Genomic DNA, 22,813 nt, shown 5'->3' with positions numbered 1-22,813 from the left:
TTGAGTATCACTGTTTGAAATGTGAACATTGTTCTGCTGCAGTCAATGGACTAAACCAGAGAAGAAGAAAACAGACTTTACCATGAAGATCCTCAGTGTGGATCAGTATAATATCAGCCTGATGTCTGCAGTTTAGTGTCAGCACAACTTTCACATCATATTCATCTCAGCACAACTAAAACATGCTGACTGACCTCAGAGTTTCAAGTTTACATCCTGGACTCTCCAGGAAACCACACAGATGCTTCACTCCTGGATCCCACAGGTTGCTGTTGGAGCTCAGGTCCAGCTGTCTCAGATGGGAGGGGTTGGACTTCAGTGCTGCTGCCAGATAATCACAGCTGATCTCTGACAAACCACAGTTCATCAATCTGTATAAAGAATGAAAGATGTAAGTTTATTAGACAAAGTGCTTGAAATCATTCAGTGTTTCATCATCTGTTCAGAGCTGAAGAAGGTTCAGAATGTAGAAGTTTAGAAAATGGAAACTCCAAACAGCTGAAGCCAACAGGAAGCAGCTTCAAACAAACACAACAAGAGAAAAAACTCTGAATGTTTCACATTAAAGTCGTACATTTCTCATAAAAACAGGACAAAGACTTGAAAAAGTCGTGTTTTTCCTTCCAGGAACCACATGGCTTCACTTTTAAAGGTGAAGTGTGACAGAAATGGACATATTTGAAGTCCAACACCTTTTTCCAGTCACATTATTAAAGCAGACAAACTACAAGCTCATTTTCATTCCAACAAGTCATCTTCTGACCTGGACTAACAACACTGGTCTCTATGTGCAGCTGGCTGTGAGACCAGTGCTCAGGGAGCGTCTACAAAGTGCAACACTGAAAGAACATCACACACTCATTTGCTTCCAGCACTTTCACACAAACATCTACTGTCATTATTGTCACCAAACTCTGTGGATCCTTTATTGCAAATTCAAATGGGATCAAATGGTCAGACAAAAGAGGGTTATGAGGAAATATGATGAAATGTTGTGTATTAGCAGCAAGTTATTGAATCTTTTTCCTCAGAAACCAAACAAAATGATTGACAAACATGTTTTTACAAACTCAGTGTTGGACTTGGATCAGCAGGATAAGCTGATGTTTAAAGGCATTTGAGTCTCGCTGTATGAGAGTCCAGTTCTTACTCAATATTTATGGATGATGTTCTTTCAGTGTTGCACTTTGTAGACGCTCCCTGAGCCTCACAGCCAGCTGCACATGGACCAGCTGACATTACCCAGCATTAGAGGCGGCTGTAAAAAATTCATGTTCCCGTTTAAATGGTTTTAATTTGAATAAAACGATGTTGATTCATTCAATCCTGAATCGATGTTTAATATAAATGTATTTTGCCAGAATCTCAGGTTAAAGCTCACAAACTATTTCAACAAGCAGCAAACAGCTAAAACAGTAAATGAGAGCAGCTAAACACACAAAGATGGAAACACAGAGCGTGGATCGTTCACTCGACGGCACGTACACGGACACGCCGTCGGGGCTGAAAGTGGACAGCTCACAGATCCTGAAGCTGCAGGTTTCATCTGTCTCCAACCAAAACTGAGTGAAGCAGCAGCAAAAGAAGATCCAAACTCTGCTTCACGTTTGATCAATATGCTCATGAATTCTCTCTGACTTTGGCTGTTCCTGCCTGCACAGCTCTCTCTCTCTCAGTGTACTCCAAGAACAGCTTCAAACATCTGTTTCTGCATCATTCACTGTTTATTAGCCACCAGTCTGCTGTTGTGTTCAGTGCTGTCGGCCTCTGACAGTAAAGCCTCATTTCTGCTGTTCCATGGAAACTTTTTAAAATGATGACAGATTACAAACTCTCAGCTGTGTCTGTAATCAAACCTCTGTAACTTTGCTTCACTTCAGCAGCATCAGCTCATGTTCACATGTTGCTTCATGGTTTGCTTCAGTTTTTGATCGACTGCAGAATATTTTGAAGGTTATCTGCTATAAAAAGCCAGAAGAGGAAAATCTGCTTCATGTGTTTCTGTTTGATCCTCAGTGACTTTGACACAAAGGCCTCTGCTGTGATGATCACACCTCTGATCAAGTCTCACAGTGTCACAACTGATAAATGATCAGAGTTAGAATATTTCTGACTGTCTGCTGTGTGCCGTGACCTTTGACCTGCTAAAGACAGTCAGCTGTGGATTATTCATTGTTGTGTCTGATACTTAGAACTGTGAGGAAGAAGCTACACAGTTAATCAGGGTCCCCTCTCTCTGAATCAGGAAAGGTGGGCAGGCCGCGTGTGGGCCACGGGCCATACGTTGAGTATCACTGTTTGAAATGTGAACATTGTTCTGCTGCAGTCAATGGACTAAACCAGAGAAGAAGAAAACAGACTTTACCATGAAGATCCTCAGTGTGGATCAGTATAATATCAGCCTGATGTCTGCAGTTTAGTGTCAGCACAACTTTCACATCATATTCATCTCAGCACAACTAAAACATGCTGACTGACCTCAGAGTTTCAAGTTTACATCCTGGACTCTCCAGGAAACCACACAGATGCTTCACTCCTGGATCCCACAGGTTGCTGTTGGAGCTCAGGTCCAGCTGTCTCAGATGGGAGGGGTTGGACTTCAGTGCTGCTGCCAGATAATCACAGCTGATCTCTGACAAACCACAGTTCATCAATCTGTATAAAGAATGAAAGATGTAAGTTTATTAGACAAAGTGCTTGAAATCATTCAGTGTTTCATCATCTGTTCAGAGCTGAAGAAGCTTCAGAATGTAGAAGTTTAGAAAATGGAAACTCCAAACAGCTGAAGCCAACAGGAAGCAGCTTCAAACAAACACAACAAGAGAAAAAACTCTGAATGTTTCACATTAAAGTCGTACATTTCTCATAAAAACAGGACAAAGACTTGAAAAAGTCGTGTTTTTCCTTCCAGGAACCACATGGCTTCACTTTTAAAGGTGAAGTGTGACAGAAATGGACATATTTGAAGTCCAACACCTTTTTCCAGTCACATTATTAAAGCAGACAAACTACAAGCTCATTTTCATTCCAACAAGTCATCTTCTGACCTGGACTAACAACACTGGTCTCTATGTGCAGCTGGCTGTGAGACCAGTGCTCAGGGAGCGTCTACAAAGTGCAACACTGAAAGAACATCACACACTCATTTGCTTCCAGCACTTTCACACAAACATCTACTGTCATCATTCATGTTCCTGCTCCTCTGGATTCACACGGAGCCTCTGCTCATGCCGTTGCCATGGTGAATCATAGTATGTGGCTCCATAACTCAGACTGAGCATGCTCAGAGCTGATTGGCCCGACTCTGATCAGCTGATCTAGAAGAGGAAACTCTGCTATATGTACATTATTACATCTACACCTGAATCACAACACTCACACAAATATATCAACTGTGTTTAATATTTTGGCACGTAGATCATTTATGTGCTTCAGCTCTTCTTACATTTTACCACCAACATGTTTCAAAAGGAGCAGCTTTTACTTTGAAGGCCAGCTGTCTGTGTTTCTTGTTTTCATTGTTGGATAATGGAACAAGTCGATGCTTCAGTGCTTTGAATTAGGAGTGGGTTTTAATAATCGATTCATCGATTAAAATCGATTCTGGCTTGGATAACGTGATATTGATTAATTAAAATCCTGAATCAATTTTTTAATATTAATTTATTTTGCCCGAAATGTCAGAATCTCAGGTTAAACCTCACAAAACTTTAACAACCACCAAACAGCTGAAACAGTGAATGAGAGCAGGAACACGGATTCTGCACAGAGACGTAAACACAAAGCTCGGACCCGCCGACACATCAGAATCAGTGAGATGTCGCCTTTCTCACTGACGGCACAGACACGGTCGGGGCTGAAAGCCGACAGCTCGCCGATTCTGATGTTTCGGCGGGTCCACGCTTTGTGTTTACGTCCTTTTTGCGCTCGATTCTGAAGCTGTTAGTTTTATCTCTCTACAAACAATATTGACTGAACCAGCAGCAAAAGAAGATCCAAACTACGCTTCACATAAACATCGTCATGAACTCACTCTGACTTTTGCTGTTTTGCTTCCACCACAATAAAATCACACTTCATGCACAGCTCTCTCTCTCTCTCTCTCTCTCTCTCTGTACTTCAAGAACAGTTTCCTGTTTAAAATCTGTTTTCTGCATTATTCGCTTGCTTGTTACGCACAAGTCTACCGTTGTTTACAGCGCTGTTGTCAAGGGTAGTGTCGTGGATGAGAGGAGGAGGACCCAAACGCTGGACTCACAGGCAGGTAGGTGAAGGTGGATGTTTATTGCCGAAGGAGTGAGCAAACAGTACAGAGGGAGGAAATGGCTGGCTGACTGAATGAATGAACTAAGGACTGACTGACTGACTGGACATACAGACGACATCAGACATACATCATTAACATCAATGACACGACAGAGAACTGGTGAAACCGAGGAACTTAAATACACAGGTGAATGATGACAATGATTGGAAACAGGTGAGTACAGGGCTGAACATAATCTGACTAATGACACGGGAGACAAGCTGACACGGGAAAAAACAGGAAGTGAGAACATTAATGTGGCGAACCAAACTGAACACGAACAAACTGAAATCACTGGGTCAACGACCCAGGAACCCTGACAGTACCCCCCCCTCCAAAGGCCGGCACCCGACGGCAAAAAGAGAAAGAAAAAAAAACCAGAACAGGGTGGGCGGAGGGGGCCCAGGACGGAGGGACGGAGTCCACACCAAGACAGTTCAGGTGGGCGCCCCCGCGGCCCGTGGCCGAGACGAGACAGTTCAGGTGGGCGTCCCCGCGGCCCGTGGCCGAGACGAGACAGTTCAGGGGGCCGACCGTGCGGACGGCAACGGCGACAGCACTGGTCCGGGGGCCGACCGCGTGGACGGCGGCGGCGACGTGGACACAGTTCGGGGGGCCGGCCGCGCGGAAGGCGACGGCGGCCACTCAGGCGGAGGTGGTCCGGGGGCCGGCCGCGCGGAAGGCGACGGCGGCCACTCAGGCGAAGAGGGTCTGTGGGCCGCCCACGACGGCGATGGCGCCCGGCCAGTGGCCTAGCCAGCGGTCTAGAAAATGGCCGTTTAGCTCCAGACCCAGGCGAGGCTGGGCCAGGCGAGGCTGCAGCGGACGAAGGCTCTGAGGCTGCAGCGGACGAAGGCTCCGAGGCTGCAGCGGACGAAGGCTCCGAGGCTGCAGCGGACGAAGGCTCCGAGGCTGCAGCGGACGAAGGCTCTGGGGCTGAGGCCGGGCCGGGCGTGGGTGCAGCTGAGGCAGAGGCCGGGCCGGGCGTGGGTGCAGCTGAGGCAGAGGCCGGGCCGGGCGTGGGTGCAGCTGAGGCAGAGGCCTGACCAGGCGATGCAGGCGCGGAGGCCTCTGGCCGGAGACAGGCAGGGCCAGTAGGCGCGGAGGCCCCTGGCTGAGGAGCGGCCGGGCCAGCGGGTGCGGAGACCCCTGGCTGAGGAGCAGGACGGCTCACAGCTGGCTCTGGGTGCTGTGGCTGCAGGTCCGGGAACTGGACGGGATGGTGGACAGGTGACTGGGAAACAGGAGCAGACTGGACAGGGGACCGAGCTACAGGAGGTGACTGGAGGACAGGAGGAGGCTGAGCTACAGGAGGTGACTGGAGGACAGCAGGAGACTGAGCTACAGATTGAGCTAGTGACGGAGATAAAATTACGGCTTGGGCTAGTAAGGCTGGTGCCTGGGCAGGGGACAGTTCAGCTAGTCTAACCAGTGATACTGCGAGGGCGTGAAAAGCTGGATCAGGAGGTGGATGAAAGGGTGAAGTAGTAGGTGGACCGGTTAGCTCTTCCAAGCCTCCGGGGAGGTCAGGCTGGGTTCTGGCTGCCCTCAGCCTGGGCGCTGGGACAGGCACAGAAGGTGGCTGGACACCAGTCACCCCCACCCGAGAAACAGGAGCGGGTGTGGAGGTAGACTGGGTCGCAGCTGCCCTCCTCCTGGGAGCTGGCACTGGAGTGGGTGTAGGCTGACTGATAGGAGTGGAAATAACGACTGGGTGAGTGACACTGACAGGTCTATCGGGTTGTATTCTGGTCTTTCTGCCACCACTATTTACAGTTTTTGACTGAACAGTCTTTGGGGAGCCAGAGCAGAAAAAATCTTCCCAGTCCACATCATCCTCAAGGAGGGAAACTCCCCATGAATCAGAAAAGAGTCTGTTGTGTGTTTTAAGTGGATAATCAGATGAGGGGTGTGGAAAACAGTCACTGGAACTCACCACCGGGAGTTGCTGAACAGAGTCCGTTTTATGGCGGCGTGTGCGCCGCTTTCCCCGGGAAGAGGAAGCGGGCCGGGTAAACGGCTGAGCCTCTGGCGCGGTAGCCTCCGCTGAGCAGAGATGGGAGGTGTAGCCGCTGTGCCGTGGCGAGGCGGAAAGGCTGGAGAGTGAAAAGGCTGGCGGGCGAGCGAGGAGCGAAGCGGCGGGAGAGCGAGCGGCCGAAGCTTGGGCTGTGACGCCCACTCTCCGCGGCGAATGCTCCGGTGCAGCTGAGGCAGCAGGTGGGGGAACGTGGCGTCTCCGAGGCCCGCCCAGAGCCAGGCGAGTCCCCTCGAAGACGTGCTCTCTCTCCGCGAAGAGCCGCTGTTTTCCCCGAAGCCCCTCCGTCCAGCGAAGGAGCGCTGCCTCCTGCCGCTCGAAAAGTTCAGGGTCCGCTGGGTCCACAACGCGGGGTCGTGTCATTCTGTCAAGGGTAGTGTCGTGGATGAGAGAAGGAGGACCCAAACGCTGGACTCACAGGCAGGTAGGTGAAGGTGGATGTTTATTGCCGAAGGAGTGAGCAAACAGTACAGAGGGAGGAAATGGCTGGCTGACTGAATGAATGAACTAAGGACTGACTGACTGACTGGACATACAGACGACATCAGACATACATCATTAACATCAATGACACGACAGAGAACTGGTGAAACCGAGGAACTTAAATACACAGGTGAATGATGACAATGATTGGAAACAGGTGAGTACAGGGCTGAACATAATCTGACTAATGACACGGGAGACAAGCTGACACGGGAAAAAACAGGAAGTGAGAACATTAATGTGGCGAACCAAACTGAACACGAACAAACTGAAATCACTGGGTCAACGACCCAGGAACCCTGACAGCTGTCGGCTGCTGTTTTTTTCCTTTTACTTGCTTTCGAAAAGAAAACCTAATTTCTGCTGTTCAATACTGAACAAATTTAAACTTTTTAAAATTATGCAAATTGCAAAACGCTCAGTTGTGTCTTTAATAAAAACACTGTAACTTTGCTCTGCTTCACTTCAGCAGCATCAGGTAATGTTCATGTGTTGATTCATGGTTTTCTTTCGTTTTTGATCTACTGCAGAATATTTCTATAAAATCCCAGAACAGGAAAATCAGCTTCATGTTCTTCCGTGTTTTATCTTCAGCTACGTTGACACAAAGGCCTCTGCTGTGATGCTCACACATTTGATAAAGTCTCGAAAGTGCCAGCTTCCCTTTTATAGACACAAAAATATGTAAATGTACTGAATTATAATATTTCTGTCTGAGGCAAAATTTCCCAGATTCCAATCGAATTGAATCGAACTGAACATTTCCTCATGAACTATATTAAACTCTGTAAATGAACTGAGAACTATTTCTACATTTGAAACTATGGATTCATTTTCCCGTTCACTTCTGTACGTTAGTGTATGAATGAATGTTAGACTGGGCTCCATGGAAAAACTTGGACTGGTCTCAGCTGCCTTCTTTCTGTAGTCCTTTCTCTTCTCCAGCTTCTGTTTGAAATCCTCTCACAGAGCCTGAAACCTGCTTTGCTGTCATGTTTGGGCCTGTGTTCCTCTGCTTTAACACAAACCTCACCACAGCAGCTGTGTGGGTCGTCTCTGTAGCAGCCAGATCAGCTTCTGATACATGAACATCATCACAGCTCCTAACTTCACCTTTATTAGCTTTGACATTCATGTCTTTCTTTTCTCTCTGTCTGTTTCCACACAAGCTCAAAGTCTCTGTAGCCTGAAATATAGAAAAACAACAACAGCTGCAGTCAGTGAACTCACCTCAGAGTCTCCAGTCGACAGTTTGGACTCTCCAGTCCAGCACACAGAAGCTTCACTGCTGAATCCTGCAGCTTGTTGTTACTAATGTCCAGCTCTGTCAGATGGGAGGGGATGGACTTCAGGGCCGAGGCCACAACTTCACAGTGAGTCTCTGAGAGTCCACAGTCAGCCAGTCTGTGATCATAGAAAATATAAAATGTGTTATTATAAAAGCAGAAAGTCTGCATTATAAACACAGACTGAATGTATATGAAGACAAAACAGAGTGAGGTCATAATCTGATGAACATCTGCTCTTCACATCTGTGCTTCAGCTCCTCTTACTGTGTTTGACATGACACAACGATTGAGTCTCTCTCAGACCTGCAGACTTTTAATGAGAATCTTTGTTTGGCTTTAATCTGCAGATGAAGGAGGAAGATGGTGTCACATTTAGGCTTCCATAATGTCCACAGTCTGTCAGTGAGATCTGATCCAGAGTCAGAGTGAAGACACACATGTGGACTGTTTCCTGTCTTGAATCCAGAACATTTTGAATGAGCTCAGCTCAGTGAAGAGTTCCAGCTGGAAAGATGATCTCTGTTTGCTACCTGCTGCTGTCAGGTACGACTGTTCACGTCCACACGCAGGAAAAATCTGCTGACTGTCACCAAACGGAGCAGAAATGTCATCACTGGACAATAATGATGAATGAACTCAGAGCTGCTGATATCACATCTGATTTCAGGGGAACTAAACTAAAAAGGAACAAATAGAAACAACCATCATGACTCTGTTTGACCTTCAGATCAGAAACTATGGTTCAGAACAGCAGCAGGATTTCAGGCACTGTCACATCCTCAACATCCATATTCCAAATGCTCTTCCTGACAGGACACTCTTTGTTCCCACTCAGGGAGTTTCCATGTGTACAAATCATTTCTGAATCTCAGTAGACTGGGAGGTTTTTCCATCTCATGAATCTCTTTCCTAACATCAAACTAGATAAATCAAACAAAGGAACTGGAGTCTGTCTAATTTCTGACCCCAGTAAAGTTTGTACTGGGATACCCCGACATACTCTCTCTCCATCTGCTCCCACAGCCTCATATTCACAGCTGGCCCTTCTCTCAGCATCCACACTCAGGGTGGGGGCGGGGTCAACACCAGTCAAAACCATTGCTTTGGCCTTATGGCCATTTTATTAGTGTGCGTTTCTGAGTAACAAGCAGGACTACGCACAGGTGTTTGGACATGTGTGGACCCGACCTACACTTAAACTTCTTAAATCCTCTGTTTCTGTGTCACCAGCTACACTTTTAATATTAATGTATTCACTCCGACATTTTTGGGGAACGGTCAGAGCTCATACACTGCAGACAGACATGTCTCCCAGCACACAGCTGACTGTCAACTCTCTGAGATTGGATATGATTCATTTAGATTATATCTGTAAGGTGAAGTTTATCTCGGTGTTTATTTGTTCCTGAGGAAGTCAGCTCGGCTCAGATTAAACTTTAATAACTGAACAATTTTCATGAACCTTAACGCCTCCCTGGAGCATATATGGAACTGAATCAGTCACTTTTCTTTATTTCCTGATGTTCATATGTGACATACATGTTTTAACCATTAATCTGGAATTAAACTGACATTTAATATATTTTAAGGAGGAAAGAGAAATTTCACCAGAGGATGTTGATGTTGTTCATGGAGACTGAAGACAGAACGATTTATCTGTCTTAATATTTCTGCTGCTCTTTCCTCTGGTGCAAAAATATTTTAACTGTTGGTTTTAATTCAAAATCAATGGTTAAAATGTTAAAACACCAACAAACTTGTGGCGTTAGTGTTGATATTCTGTGAGTTACTTAAAGAGATCACACAGGTACAGGACATATTTTATGTTTAAGTTTATGCATGTTTGTGGTGAGATGTGCATGTAGTGGGCTGTTATGTTGTAAACTGTGTGGATGTGTTTGGGAACAGAAAGATTATTTTACTGCATAAAACGGCGCTGATCAGCTGTTTCTGCCGCTGACACACTCGGCCGGTGAACCACCTGACTCACACAGGCTCTCCTCCTCCACAGTCCTCGTTTATGAAGAGCTTTACAAACACAACATCACGGCTAACAGCTGGATTCTCCCGTTTCAGTGCCAAACAGCCACTTCCTGCTACAGACAGTAAAGTGGACAGTTCGGCGCTAAACACGTTTTTAAAACTTTAAGCTCTTATTTGTTAAAGCCAGCTTCACAGACAGATCTGTGTCAGTGTTTTAGAGCAGGGCTCAGTGGTGTAAACCAGCCTTTATATGTGTTTCATCTCCATTTTTACATTAAACTGAACCAAAACACTGAAACCTTCACCTGATGTGTCTGTGTAGGTTCTCATCATACAGTCATGGTAATCTAAGGAGCCTGGAAAGAAAAGTGACTTCTTTAAGTTTCTTGAAGACGTTTCATCTCTCGAAACCTCTGCTGATAATCACCCACACCCTTTTTCACAGCTTGGCTCATGTGATGAGCCACATGATCAATAGTTGGTCAGCGACCCTCTTAAGGGACACTCCCACTAGGATTAAAATCTGGGACTCTCCACTTTTTGGTTTTAGAAGTGAAGAAGCTGAATGTTCGGATTAAACATCTTCAAGAAACTTAAAGCAGTGCACTCGCTTTTCTTTCTAAGCGGCCTTTCTTAGATCACCTGATGTAACCTGAGTAAATTATGTCGGGTTTGAAAACTCTGCAGCATGACCCGGGTGTTGCTGGTGGCATCATGAGCTTAGACCCCTCAGTCAGCTCGGTCTAAAGTCATCGTCAGCACTAACAGGCACAAATAGGCTCTAACGTGACAAACTGACCCGACATTTAAAGAGTGCCCACTACAGTCTCAGCTAAAACATATGTGCAACGCCAAGGACTGTACACTGGACTCCATTTCAGTGCAAAATAATAAAACAAAGTAAATCCATCCAATCTCCTCTGCCTGTCCTTATCATCAATAAAAACAATTAATAAAACAGAAAATCATAGAAACAGTCATCTTTGTTATTGCATCATCACACATCAGTTCCCAGTAACTAGTCAGAATGAGACGTTGTTTTCATCTTTCTCACACTCATCTCACTCCCCGGTCACAACAGGTGGTGACTTTAACAGGTGTTACAACCTGGCTCAAAGCTGCAAAAGAGGGCGGAGACTGAAAACAGAGACTGGTTTCATTTTGAAGTACTTAATAACCTCGGCTAAAGATGACACCAGACAGCGTGACAGGGTCTGACAACGAGTGGTGGCGTCGTCCTAGCCGACCTCGGCAGTTATTCACACGCCATGACCAAAAACTCCTGCAGTGTCACAGCAGACAGAGGAGGAGTCACAGAGGAGCGTAACAGCTGTGACAGATGCAACAGGAGGACGAGCTCCAACAGTAAACACACTGAAGACAGGAAAGCAGTCACGAGTGATGTTGGTCCTGTTTTTATCTCCACTAAAACCTCTCTAACGTCACATGTAACAGAACACAGACACGTCTGATTATCAGGGACCACGACCCACATCTTTGCCTCACTATGTTTATAAGAAGAGACTGAAAATAATGATTCTCCCAACACATCACCAACACTTTTATGGCAAACAGATAATAGTGAGTGAAAAGAGGTGAACTGTTTCATATGCAGTTATCAGGGTAAATACATTTAAACCAAAGACACTGGAAGAGTAAAGGAAAGGAACTGAAGGTGACAATTCAAGAAGCTCAACAGAAGTCAAATGTAACATGATCAAGATTCCCTGTTAAAATATACTATGTTAATAATAGTGTATAGTACAATAGTATACTATACACTGTTATTAGTATAGTAGTATACTTGTCACACAGTGGAAATTTGTGTTTTTATGTTTTATCAATCTGTGTATTGGTACATAGTGTTGATTTTATTTGCATGATTTTATTGTGATATTTATATTGCATGGTTTTATCCTCATACTTATATTATGTGTGTTAATGTTGTTGTACCATATTCCTTTAATCCACTGAGGACTAAACAGATGGGGGCGTTCCCCAAGGTGGCCTATCAGCTGCCAGATTGACCTGTTAAAGGGGATGGTGAGCGCAGAGACAAGAGGAGCGACGCACGAAAGGTGAGCAGGAGAAAAAGGAATGCGTGTAAGCCCGCACGTGTGTTGAAGGAACTGCTGCCTGACTGTGGGGCGCCGCGAGTCGTTCGGCGATCCAGTCCCAACTGCAGGAACAGCAACAGTGGGTGGCGATGGCCCTCAATTCACAACAGGGCAGGGATGCCCCTCTGCCTGCATCTGACGGTGCTACGAGGGAGGCCGTGTGCAGGTGTGGAGTGGGGCGAGACTGTGCGGCGACGCGCTGTCAGGAGACAGGTCTGCGACAGGAGCCCCCTCCTTGTTCTTCTGGCCGGCGTGGTTTCCATCCCGGAAGAGAAATTCCTCTCCCGTTTCAGATAAGGCACATTCGCCCGCGTGTGGCTGTACTGTGGGATTATGGGACTGTGGGAGGGTAATTTTAGCATATGGAAAACATTTTTTTAGCTTTGTTTTAATAGTGCATAGTTATTTCTGCCGGCAGGGTTTTTAGCGCATTGAGAACACTCTTTTTATTGTATACGGGGGATTTTAACTTGTATTTGTGATTCTGGCTGTGTTTTTTATGGAAATAAATGGTGTGTGTTCAAAGCCAGCTTAGTTTCTGTGCCCTGAGCGCTGACCCGCTTGCTCCCCTTCCTCTTGTATGTGAACGGACTTGGAGGTGAAGATTTAGGTCCACCAGTCTTAGCGGCTACATAATTTTGGCGTTTGTCGACAGGATACAAGTTTGGGAGCAGTGTTCAGTACCTGGGGTACAGATATAGATGATAGAATGCTAAGTGTTTAAATCAGCTACCCTTGTTGAGGGTTGTGAGCAAGGGGTGTACAGAAAAGACGTTTTATTGCCACGTGAGTATTCATGAGTAGTGTTCATCCACAAGGGATATCAGAGGAGCTGAGCTGAGAGGAGTCAGTGTTCTGATAATCCCATACATTAGCTATGCTATGTGGTCACAAAATGGAAGAACAGCAGGTTACCTGGATGTGGCAATTGGACTGTATAACTCACCTATGCTGTAACTTTTCTAGGATGCATTCAAAGGAACTCGTTGGTAGCAGATTATTGCTGATGTTTCATGTGTTATGTGTAAAGAAGGGACTACCAGAGACACAGTAGCCAGCAAGGCCAAGTGTTGTTCAGCCACCCTCCTGGACAGAACACCTGAATGTTGTGACAGGGACTGTCACAGTTAAAATATGGGGGGATGTCACACAGTGGAAATTTGTATTTATCTTGTATATTGTTTTTATTCTGATTTTTAGTGTTTATTTATGAGTGACGTTTTATTTGCATTGTTTTATTCTGTTTCTATTGCATGGGCTTTAGTGTTTTATGTGACACAGTTTTTAATCCACTGTGGACTGGCTACACATGGGACAAATTAGCTGATAGGGACCACCTGCTGAGGCATGGGTGTGTCAGCTGTGTAAAGACCTTTTAAAAGCAGGCTAGCTGAGCACTGAAGGAGAGAAGCCCAAGACTGGAAGGCTAATGCTAGATGGCCAGCGTGACACGGCGACCCAGTCCTGACCTCATGGAACGGCAACAGTAGGAGACAACGCGTGTGATTGGCAGCAGGTTTACTATCTGTTATTTTACAGGACACTGATGCAAGGGGAGCTGTGGCGGTGGTCGCATGATGGATTCGGGTGCAGAACGCAAGCTGGGCTGGGATATGATGGGCCAGTGGAAGGACAAGATGGGAGGCTCTTGCTTGTCTGCCGAAGACGGGGCTGGCGTGGACTCTGCTCTAAAGCCGGAATTCCTGGCCTGCTGATGGACCCATAATGAACATGTGGCATAATTATAGCAGGGGTTTGTTAGTGAATATAGAAAATGGTAGGTTTTACGGGTTCTAGGATTGTTTTATTTAGTTTTACTAAATTGACAACCTTGTATCACGTACATTTTAAGGGTGTTTTTATTTGTGCTCCCTGGCCCAGTAATAAACTGTTCCTGATCAGACCTGCTTCATCTCTGTGCCCTCGGTGTCTGACTCGCTTGTATTTTAAAGAAGCTTTCTTTTTAGAGGACATTCTGGCGCGACTGCTTTAGTGTCCCCATGTGTTACATACTATGCTAATAATAGTGTACAGTATAATCCTAAATCTGCAAATGTTGAAAACTTCTATACAATCTCAATATTATGGAGGATCAGAAGAGTCAAAACACATCAAAATACATTTCATGCTTCATTAATAAATTGTGCAATAAAACATGAGTACATTTATTTCATTTTAAAAAACATTTTTGAATTCCAATTTTTAAAATGATTTTAAAATCTTTTAAAAAATAAAATCAAAGATTTACTTTGTACATTTAAAATGGTGATTCCACTCCTCATTTGAAAATCCATTTCTTCACTGCATTTCCCTTTCCTGTTAGCTCAGGATTACCATATTAGGTATTAGCTGACCTCTGACCTTATATTCCACTTGTGTGGTGTCAGAGTCTCGTCTCTGTTTTTACAGAGGATGTGGTTCTGTTGGCTTCATCAGGTGATGGCCTCCAGCTCACAGTGGAGCTGTTCTCAGCAGAGTGTGAAGCCGTGTGAATGAGGATCAGCATCTGAGGCCATGGTCCTCAGCTGGGAAAGGGTGGAGTGCCCACTCTGGGTCAGAGACAAGTTCCTGCCCCAGGTGGAGGAGTCTGAGTATCTCAGGGTTGAGTAAAGAAGGGGGAGGGGAGCAGGAATCAACAGACAGACTGTTGCTGCGGTAACAGTGAGGTGGACGCTGTACTGGTCTGTCGTGGTGAAGAGAGAGAGCTGAGCGTGACAGCGAAGCTCTAAATTTACCGGTCGATCTACGTCCCTGCCCTCACCTATGGTCACGAGCTGTGGGCAGTGACTGGAAGAACCAGATCATGGTTACCAGTGGGGCAAATAAATTTTCTCTGAAGGGTAGCTGGTGTCTCCCTTGGAGACGGGGTGAGGAGAATCCCCTTCACAAAAACTAATCAAGTGAACAAGACTCTCCAGGAGGGAAACATTTAAATATCCAAGTCTACCATAAAGAGAAAACTGCATGAAGGGAAACACAGATGGTGCATTACAATTCATTGCATGTGTTTTACATTAAGAATGGAGGATATACCGTCCACTTTCACTCTGTCTTTAGCAGCAAGTGGCTCTTTGTTGTTTGGCTAGCTGCACTGAAACAGGAGAATCCAGCTGTTAGCCGTAATGTTGGTGTTTGTAAAGCACTTTATAACCAAGGACTGTGTTTTTAATTTAAAGATTAAACTATTAACCGACACTGATCAATGATGTAATGATCACATCTGGACTCACCGAGCCTTTCTGCAGTTCCTCACAGCTGGAATCAGTCTCAGTCGTCCCTCCTTTGAAGCTTTGTACTTCTGCAGGTCAAACTCATCCAGAACCTCCTCTGACATCTGCAGCATGAAGGCCAGAGCTGAGCAGTGGATCATAGAGAGGTCCTTTGACCTTTGCTTTGACTTCAGGAACTCTTGGATCTCCTGATGTACTGAGAGGTCGTTCATCTCCATCAGACAGTGGAAGATGTTGATGTTTCTGTCAGGACAGGAATTAAACTTCTTGTTATTCTTCAGGTTCTTGATGACTCTCTGGATGGTTTCTGGACTGTTCTCTGTCTGACCCAGCAGACCTCCTAAGAGTCTCTGGTTGGACTCCAGACAGAGGCCATGAAGGAAGCGGACAAACAGGTCCAGGTGGCCATTTTTACTCTGGAGGGATTTCTCCATGGCTCGTTTAAGGAAATCATCCAGAGAGGACTCGTTGTATTTTTTTCCCAAGAAGTCCTTCAGCACCTCTGACTTCCTGTTGGTGAAACAGTGGAACATGTAGACTGCAGCCAGAAACTCCTGGATGCTCAGATGAACAAAGCAGTAGACTGGTTTCTGGAAGATCACACACTCTCTTTTGAAGATCTCTGTACAAACTCCTGAGTACACCGAGGCCTCTGTCACATCCAGACCACACTGCTCCAGGTCTTCTTGGTAGAACATGATGTTTCCTTTCTCCAGATGTTCAAACGCCAGCCTCCCCAGCTTCAGAAGAACTTCCCTGTCAGCCTCCGTCAGCTCCTGTGGACTCGTCTCATGTCCCTCGTGGTACTTGTTCTTCTTCCTCTTTGTCTGAACCAGCAGGAAGTGTGAGTACATGTCAGTCAGGGTCTTGGGCAGCTCTCCTCTCTGCTCTGTAGTCAACATGTGCTCCAGAACTGTAGCAGTGATCCAGCAGAAGACTGGGATACTACACATGATGTGGAGGCTCCTGGATGTCTTCATGTGGGAGATGATTCTGCTGGACAGCTCTTCATCACTGAATCTCCTCCTGAAGTACTCCTCCTTCTGGGCGTCAGTGAAGCCTCGTACTTCTGTTAGCCTGTCAACACATGTAGGAGGGATCTGATTGGCCGCTGCAGGTCGGGAAGTTATCCAGACGAGAGCCGAGGGAAGCAGATTCCCCTGGATGAGGTTTGTCAGCAGCTGGCTGACTGATGACTTCTGTGTGACATCAGACAGCAGCTTCCTGTTGGTGAAATCCAATGAAAGTCTGCTTTCATCCAGGCCGTCAAAGATGAACAAAAGCTGAGAGACAGCCAGCTTCTCTGCTGTGACCTTCTGTAGTGTTGGATGGAAAACATGGAGCAGCTCCAGAAGACTGTACTGCTCCTCTCTGATCAGGTTCAGCTCCCTGAATGAAAGCAGAACCACCACACTGACATGTTGGTTCTCCAAGCCCTCTGCCCAGTCCAGAGTGAACTTCTGCACTGAGAAGGTTTTTCCAACACCAGCCACGCCGTTGGTCAGAACCACTCTGATGGGTCTCTGTTGGTCAGGTAAGGCTTTAAAGATGTCCTGGCACCTGATTGGAGTGTCATGGAGGGCGTCCATCTTGGAAGCTGTCTCCAGCTGCCTCACCTCATGTTGGCTATGAACCTCTTCACTCTGTCCCTCTGTGATGTAGAGCTCAGTGTAGATCCTGTTGAGGAGGGTTCTACTTCCTGTTTCATCACTTCCTTCAGTCACACGTTCACATCTCCTCCTCAGACTGATCTTATGTTCATCTAAAACCTCCTGCAGACCAACATCTGCTGAAAGAAAGAAAAACAGAAAGAAAACTCTTCAATGTCTGAACAACAACAAGAAGTCCAGTTTTCAGAAATGAGTCCATCAGCAGACAGATGTTCAGTCTTACTTTGTACACAGCTGCTCTGACTGGCTGTCTGCAGTCCAGCTCTGCTTCTGGATCTTTCTCCACACTGGGGACAGGACCAGTCTCCTGATGAAGCAGACTGGTCCCAGTATGAGGAGATGCACTGTCTGCAGAACCAGTGTCCACAGCTGGTAGAGACTGGATCCTTCAGGACGTCCTGACACAAAGCACAGCAGGACAGCTGCTCCTCCTCACAGACACCACTCCTCTTCCTCTTCCTCCCTCTGTGAACACATTTCTTTATCACTAAAATCATTGACTGTCAGTGACAAACATCCAGATTTGATGACACTGTGCAGAAGCTCTGATGGTCACAGAGAAAAGTCAAAGTGGAGAAACTTGTGTTTGAGTTCAGAATCCAAGTTTCCTTTGCTGTTCCTGCCTGTCTTATTAAACACAGAGTGATCAGCCTACAAACTCCACAGTAAAAGCCTTCATCACAGAGCTGATTATGTCCTTCACTGGATGTACTGGAAGTTTGGGATCCATCACTTTCAACTGACCTTTGACCTCCTCTAAAAACTGTGGTGGAGCAGCGGTGTCACATTCAGAGCTTTCAGCTTTATTTTGAAAGAGTTCAGTCATCAGGAAGTGAACTTCTGGGTTCTGATTTCCTTTCTATTATTTTACAGAAGTGAAGAAGAAGAACTAAAAGCTTTGAAATGATCTGAGTGATATTTTTGAACATTGCCACCAAATTGAGTTCAGCCTCCAGCAGTAACTTTGTTTCATGATGCCTCCCTGATGATGTGATGTTTGATTACAAACCTGTTTATGTGTTAGACATTAATCACATGAACACAGGCAGAAAAAAGAAGCCAATGAAACAAATGACAGAAACGTGTTCATTCACTGCCATGATCCATATTTTATATGTACAGATGTTTGTAAAGAACACGTGTGCAGCGCTTTGTTCTGAGTATCTGCTGTCAGCACACAGTGCAGCAATAACTACAACCACACGTTTCTGTAGATCCTGAACATCAGCCTGGAGGAATCTGACCTCAGGTCTGCACACAGAGGAGCTTCACCTCTGGGATGATGCTGGCTTCAGCTCCTTCTACAATCAGGCAGAAGCTTCTGCACCATCAGGACACAAACAGAGAGGAGCTTCTATCCTCAGACCATCCAAGTCCTAAATCAGAACATGCTCCCCTCATAGCATCACCATCAGGGTTTAAACAGGACCTTACATCATGTTCTTGTCTCACTGTCATATTTCAGATCATACCTGATTCATTATGACGTGACACGCTGCTACACTGATCCTGCTGCTTCATTACTGCTGATATTACTCTGCTCACTCTGTTCAGTTACTCTCTTTACATCACTTTGCTCATTTGCTTTGTTCTGCTTGCACTGCTCTGTCAGTACATGCTGTGCTAATGTGGCACAAAGCACTTTAACATTACATCTGCACAATGTTTCATTATTTCATTTAATGATTGTTTATAATGTTTTGTCCAGTCACAGGAGCAGCTCAGCACATTTCACTGTGTTGTACGTGTATGACGATGCCTGTGACAAATAAACAGCCTCGGACTCTTCAATCTTCTGCATTTCTTTGGAGATCAGCTCAGTGGCCTGTTGAGACCATCTTTCTATTTCTGATGACTCAGTTCAGATTATTATCCTGATACTTTCTTTTAAAATGTGATGAAATCATTTATCTGATGTTCTGACACAAATACACCAAAACAATCCCAAACAGCACAAACCACCACGTTACACACAGTGTAATAAAAATACAGGCAACTACAAATAAAAACACTTTAAAATATAAACTAAAATTACAAAGTGGTCACAGAATTTCAAACACCCGTAAATGAGTCAGCAGCTCTCTTACATGGTCAGCTGAGCTCCATGATTGAAGAACATTGTTGCTGCAGGTTCATGACTGAAATATGGAGGAAGTCTTCCTTTGGACCAGTCACTCCTCATAGACACACAGCTGGATGCTGGAGACTGTGACCTCTGACCTCTGCAAACACAAACACATCACATGAATTACTGATTAATCTCTGTTTAAAATCTTTTAAGCAGCTGCAAACACACAAACTGGATGATGTGATGGTTTCTGTCAGTAATAGTTGTCTCAGATTAGAGTACAGACGGCTGCAGAGACGTTCACAGCAACAGAGAAGAAATCATTACCTTGGATTGCATTACTACTACGATTGATACTAGCATTATCGTACCCGGACCACCATTAGGAATCATTTATGATGTCACTGGTAGAACATTTATAGAAACAACCTTTGAACTCTGAGTCAGCAGCTCTCTTACATGGTCAGCTGAGCTCCATGATTGAAGAACATTGTTGCTGCAGGTTCATGACTGAAATATGGAGGTTTGTCTTTGGACCAGTCACTCCTCACAGACACACAGCTGGATGCTGGAGACTGTGACCTCTGACCTCTGCAAACACAACCACATTGCATTCATTTCACATCAATTAGTACACCACAAAAGGCATGCAAGAAACACAGTATGAAGGCAAACTTCTGGCTTCAATAACATTCAACAGGTCAGGTGGAAACTTTTCTCAGATTTGATTCATGTTTTTATAGAACGATCCAGCTAAAAAAAATATACCATTAGGTCAGGGGTCAGCAACCTTCAGGACCCAAAGAGCCATTTGGAGCCAGTTTCCACGCAAAAGAAAACACTGGGAGCCACAAATACTTTTTGACGTCTAGAATGAAGATAACACTGTATATACTGTTTTTTACCTTTATGCTTTGTGTGAACAACTAAGGTGTGTTGCTTATGAAATCCATGAAGTGCTACAGAGAAAATTACATGTTATTTATGTAATGAACACATTTGAACTCTTAAAGAAATATAACAAAAGGAAAGACACCCAGCTGAACTAAAATGATGTAGCAAACAAAAACTGCTGTGAGCCGCCACCCTTATATCTCCTTTGGGCTTTTGGAGCCTTGACCTGACTTTTAAAAGATAATTTGAAAAAAAGCTCTATGCTGCTGAAAGATGAAAAATAGATATTTGCAAAATTCTGCCTAAATATGTATTTTACCTGGTTAATGTGTGTGGCGGGGCGTGGTCTGCAGCGCCGCTGCAGGGGAGGCGGACGCACCTGAGCGGCACCCGCAATCACGCCTCGCCGCCTTAACGTCTGTGCTGTTGTGTTGGTGTGTGTCGGGCTGTGAGCTGCAAAGCTACAGCCGGCTGTGTGCGTACAGCAACCGTGTGTGAAAAGTGGTCAATAAAGAGAAGCTGAAAAGCGTGTTCATGCAAACATCGTCGGGTCTGCCGTGATATGTTTACAACGGGACTTCTGCTCCTGAACCTCTGCGCACAGCGTCTGCAGGTCGGGGCTGTACGAAGTCACTTTCATCTTTACAGGACTGTAAGCTGTCGTCTGTGAGGCGTGAGCGGTGTTTGTTTTTAACATAGTTCACGGTGGAGAACAGCTGCTGACATAATGTGGATCCGAAGATCCATAACTGGCATACCTGGGGCTGAAAGTCTCGATAAATGCACGGCGTTTCGGCGGGTACACCGGCTTCCACGAGTGTGACGCTTATTTGAACGATGAAAAAATAATAAAATATAATTTTCTTTTTATATTTCAATATCACAAAAATCTTCCAATTTAGAGCTACAAGTTAAAAAAGAACATAAATAAAATACACTTCAGCTAAATACTTCTAATTTATTTTCCCAAACCACGAGGAGCCGCACTGTAAGGACTAAAGAGCCGCAGGTTGCCGACCCCTGCATTAGTGTTAGTCAATGTTGCAACTGAACTGAAAAACAAAAGATTTTGGTCCAAAGAAACAAAGTCACTATTAATACAACACAACCCCCCCAAAAAGAGCCATGTAGACCCCGGGCTCTATGGGTCTTGTGCTCGGAGCTTGTTCCTGTGCTGCCATGATTAGTGCCTCTGTGCTGTCTTTCAGTCCAGCTTTGTTCAGCCACTGGTAGGATTTCTGGATGTCAGCCACTTCCTCTGCCTGCTGGTGGTGCAAACTGTGTTGTTCTGAGTTTCATTGGACGTCTTTGTCCAAAGCACCAGACAAAGGGCAAAGTAGATGCATTTGCATCAGCAGGAAAATACACCCCAAACTAGCATCATCATTATACAACTTTAACAACTGCCACTAAATGATACTTCATACACAGACCAGTGTTAGGTTAAGTTATGATGTCACTGGCAGAACATTTATAGAAACAACCTTTGAACTCTGAGTCAGCAGCTCTCTTACATGGTCAGCTGAGCTCCATGATTGAAGAACATTGTTGGTGCAGGTTCATGACTGAAGTGTGGAGGAACTTTTTCTTTGGACCAGTCACTCCTCACAGACACACAGCTGGATGCTGGAGACTGTGACCTCTGACCTCTGCAAACACAAACATCAATAAGTGATCAGTTCTCTCTGACAGCCATATGATCAGCTGATCCCTCTGTGATATTGTGTCTGCCTCATAACGCTGACAGGTCAGCCAATCATCAGCGGTTTTTTCTGTCTCTGAATGAACTCAGTTTGTTCTCAGCTCTTCTCTCTGATTCTGCTGCACTGACTTCACTTAAACTTACCGAGTTCAGATCTTAGCAAGAAAACAAGTCAATAAAAATCAAACTCAGATCAAACAGTTTGAACCAATCACAGATCAATGATTCTGTCATGGTTATGTTGAAATGACTAATAAAGTTAGTAGTGTTCTTACATTATTGCTGCAGGTCCATGACTGTAAGGTGGAGGTGTTTGTGTAACCCCGTCACTCCTCACAGACACACAGCTGGATGCTGCTCCGTCCTCTTCCTCCATCTTCTTGATGTCAGGGTGGAGTTAGTCTGAGAGGTAAACACACACACTCAGAGGTGCTGTTGTACTGGAAGCATCACACTGACGGCTTTCTAATGTTGGAGCTTTGGCCCTAAAGTCCAAACCAGTTATTTTAGAGGCTCAAAGTCTTTAAAAAACACCAAAACCATCACATTATTTAATAAGTACATGATCAGGTGGATGAAGGAACTCAGTGTGTTTGGGATCATCATCATGGTGAGGAGCCCACATGTTACGGCTCCTTTGGAGAGAAGCTGAGGATCACTGCAGGAAGTGAGCTCATGAAACCAAACTGCTGTTTGTGAGCAGGATGACTCTGTTATTGGACCTGCTCTGTGTTCTACATATGATCAATACTTCAAATATCTGTAAACATCTCATCTTATATTTGTTGCACTTGGTCACATCTGTCTTTAAAAATAGATTTTTAATGTCACTGAGAGTTCTTTTCTACCTTTATTGATTTATTTTGGAATAAATTAAATATAAAGGTGCCAAAAACTGCCTGCAGCTTCTGCTCTGTGACAGGAAACTACTGTCAGGCTCAAAATGACTTCAGATTATTCATCACAGAGTGTTTATGGATCACAGGACACGTTACAGTTTTACAGCCTCACGGACATAAAACTCTTAAAGTTTGTT

At 45.1% G+C, this 22,813-nt stretch overlaps 2 protein-coding genes across 2 annotated transcripts in view; both read right to left on the bottom strand.

The window, feature by feature from the left end:
- The window catches only part of LOC147302822 (ribonuclease inhibitor-like), a gene marked incomplete at its 5' end in the record, with an annotated part of 440,111 nt that overhangs the window by 2,106 nt on the left and 415,192 nt on the right, over window positions 1-22,813 (bottom strand). The gene's annotated exons all lie outside the window — the stretch shown is intronic.
- LOC147302840 (protein NLRC3-like) lies at window positions 5,833-22,153 on the bottom strand. Its single transcript, XM_086282129.1, has 8 exons — window positions 22,053-22,153; window positions 21,590-21,724; window positions 19,641-19,772; window positions 17,337-17,578; window positions 15,444-17,232; window positions 8,055-8,228; window positions 6,243-6,705; window positions 5,833-5,994 (listed from the first exon to the last, which is right to left on the bottom strand). The coding sequence occupies exons 1-8, from the start codon at window positions 22,151-22,153 to the stop codon at window positions 5,833-5,835; spliced, it is 3,198 nt and encodes a 1,065-aa protein (XP_086138255.1).

This window comes from Aulonocara sp. 'chitande type north' Nkhata Bay, linkage group LG23 (assembly GCF_057382095.1).
Source record: "Aulonocara sp. 'chitande type north' Nkhata Bay isolate Kocher_YH1m ecotype deep benthic linkage group LG23, A_spYH_male_GT1.1, whole genome shotgun sequence".
NCBI classification, from domain to species: Eukaryota; Metazoa; Chordata; class Actinopteri; order Cichliformes; family Cichlidae; genus Aulonocara; species Aulonocara sp. 'chitande type north' Nkhata Bay.
The sequence above is the reverse complement of the archived record's forward strand: the minus strand, read 5'-3'. Positions and strand labels throughout refer to the sequence as shown.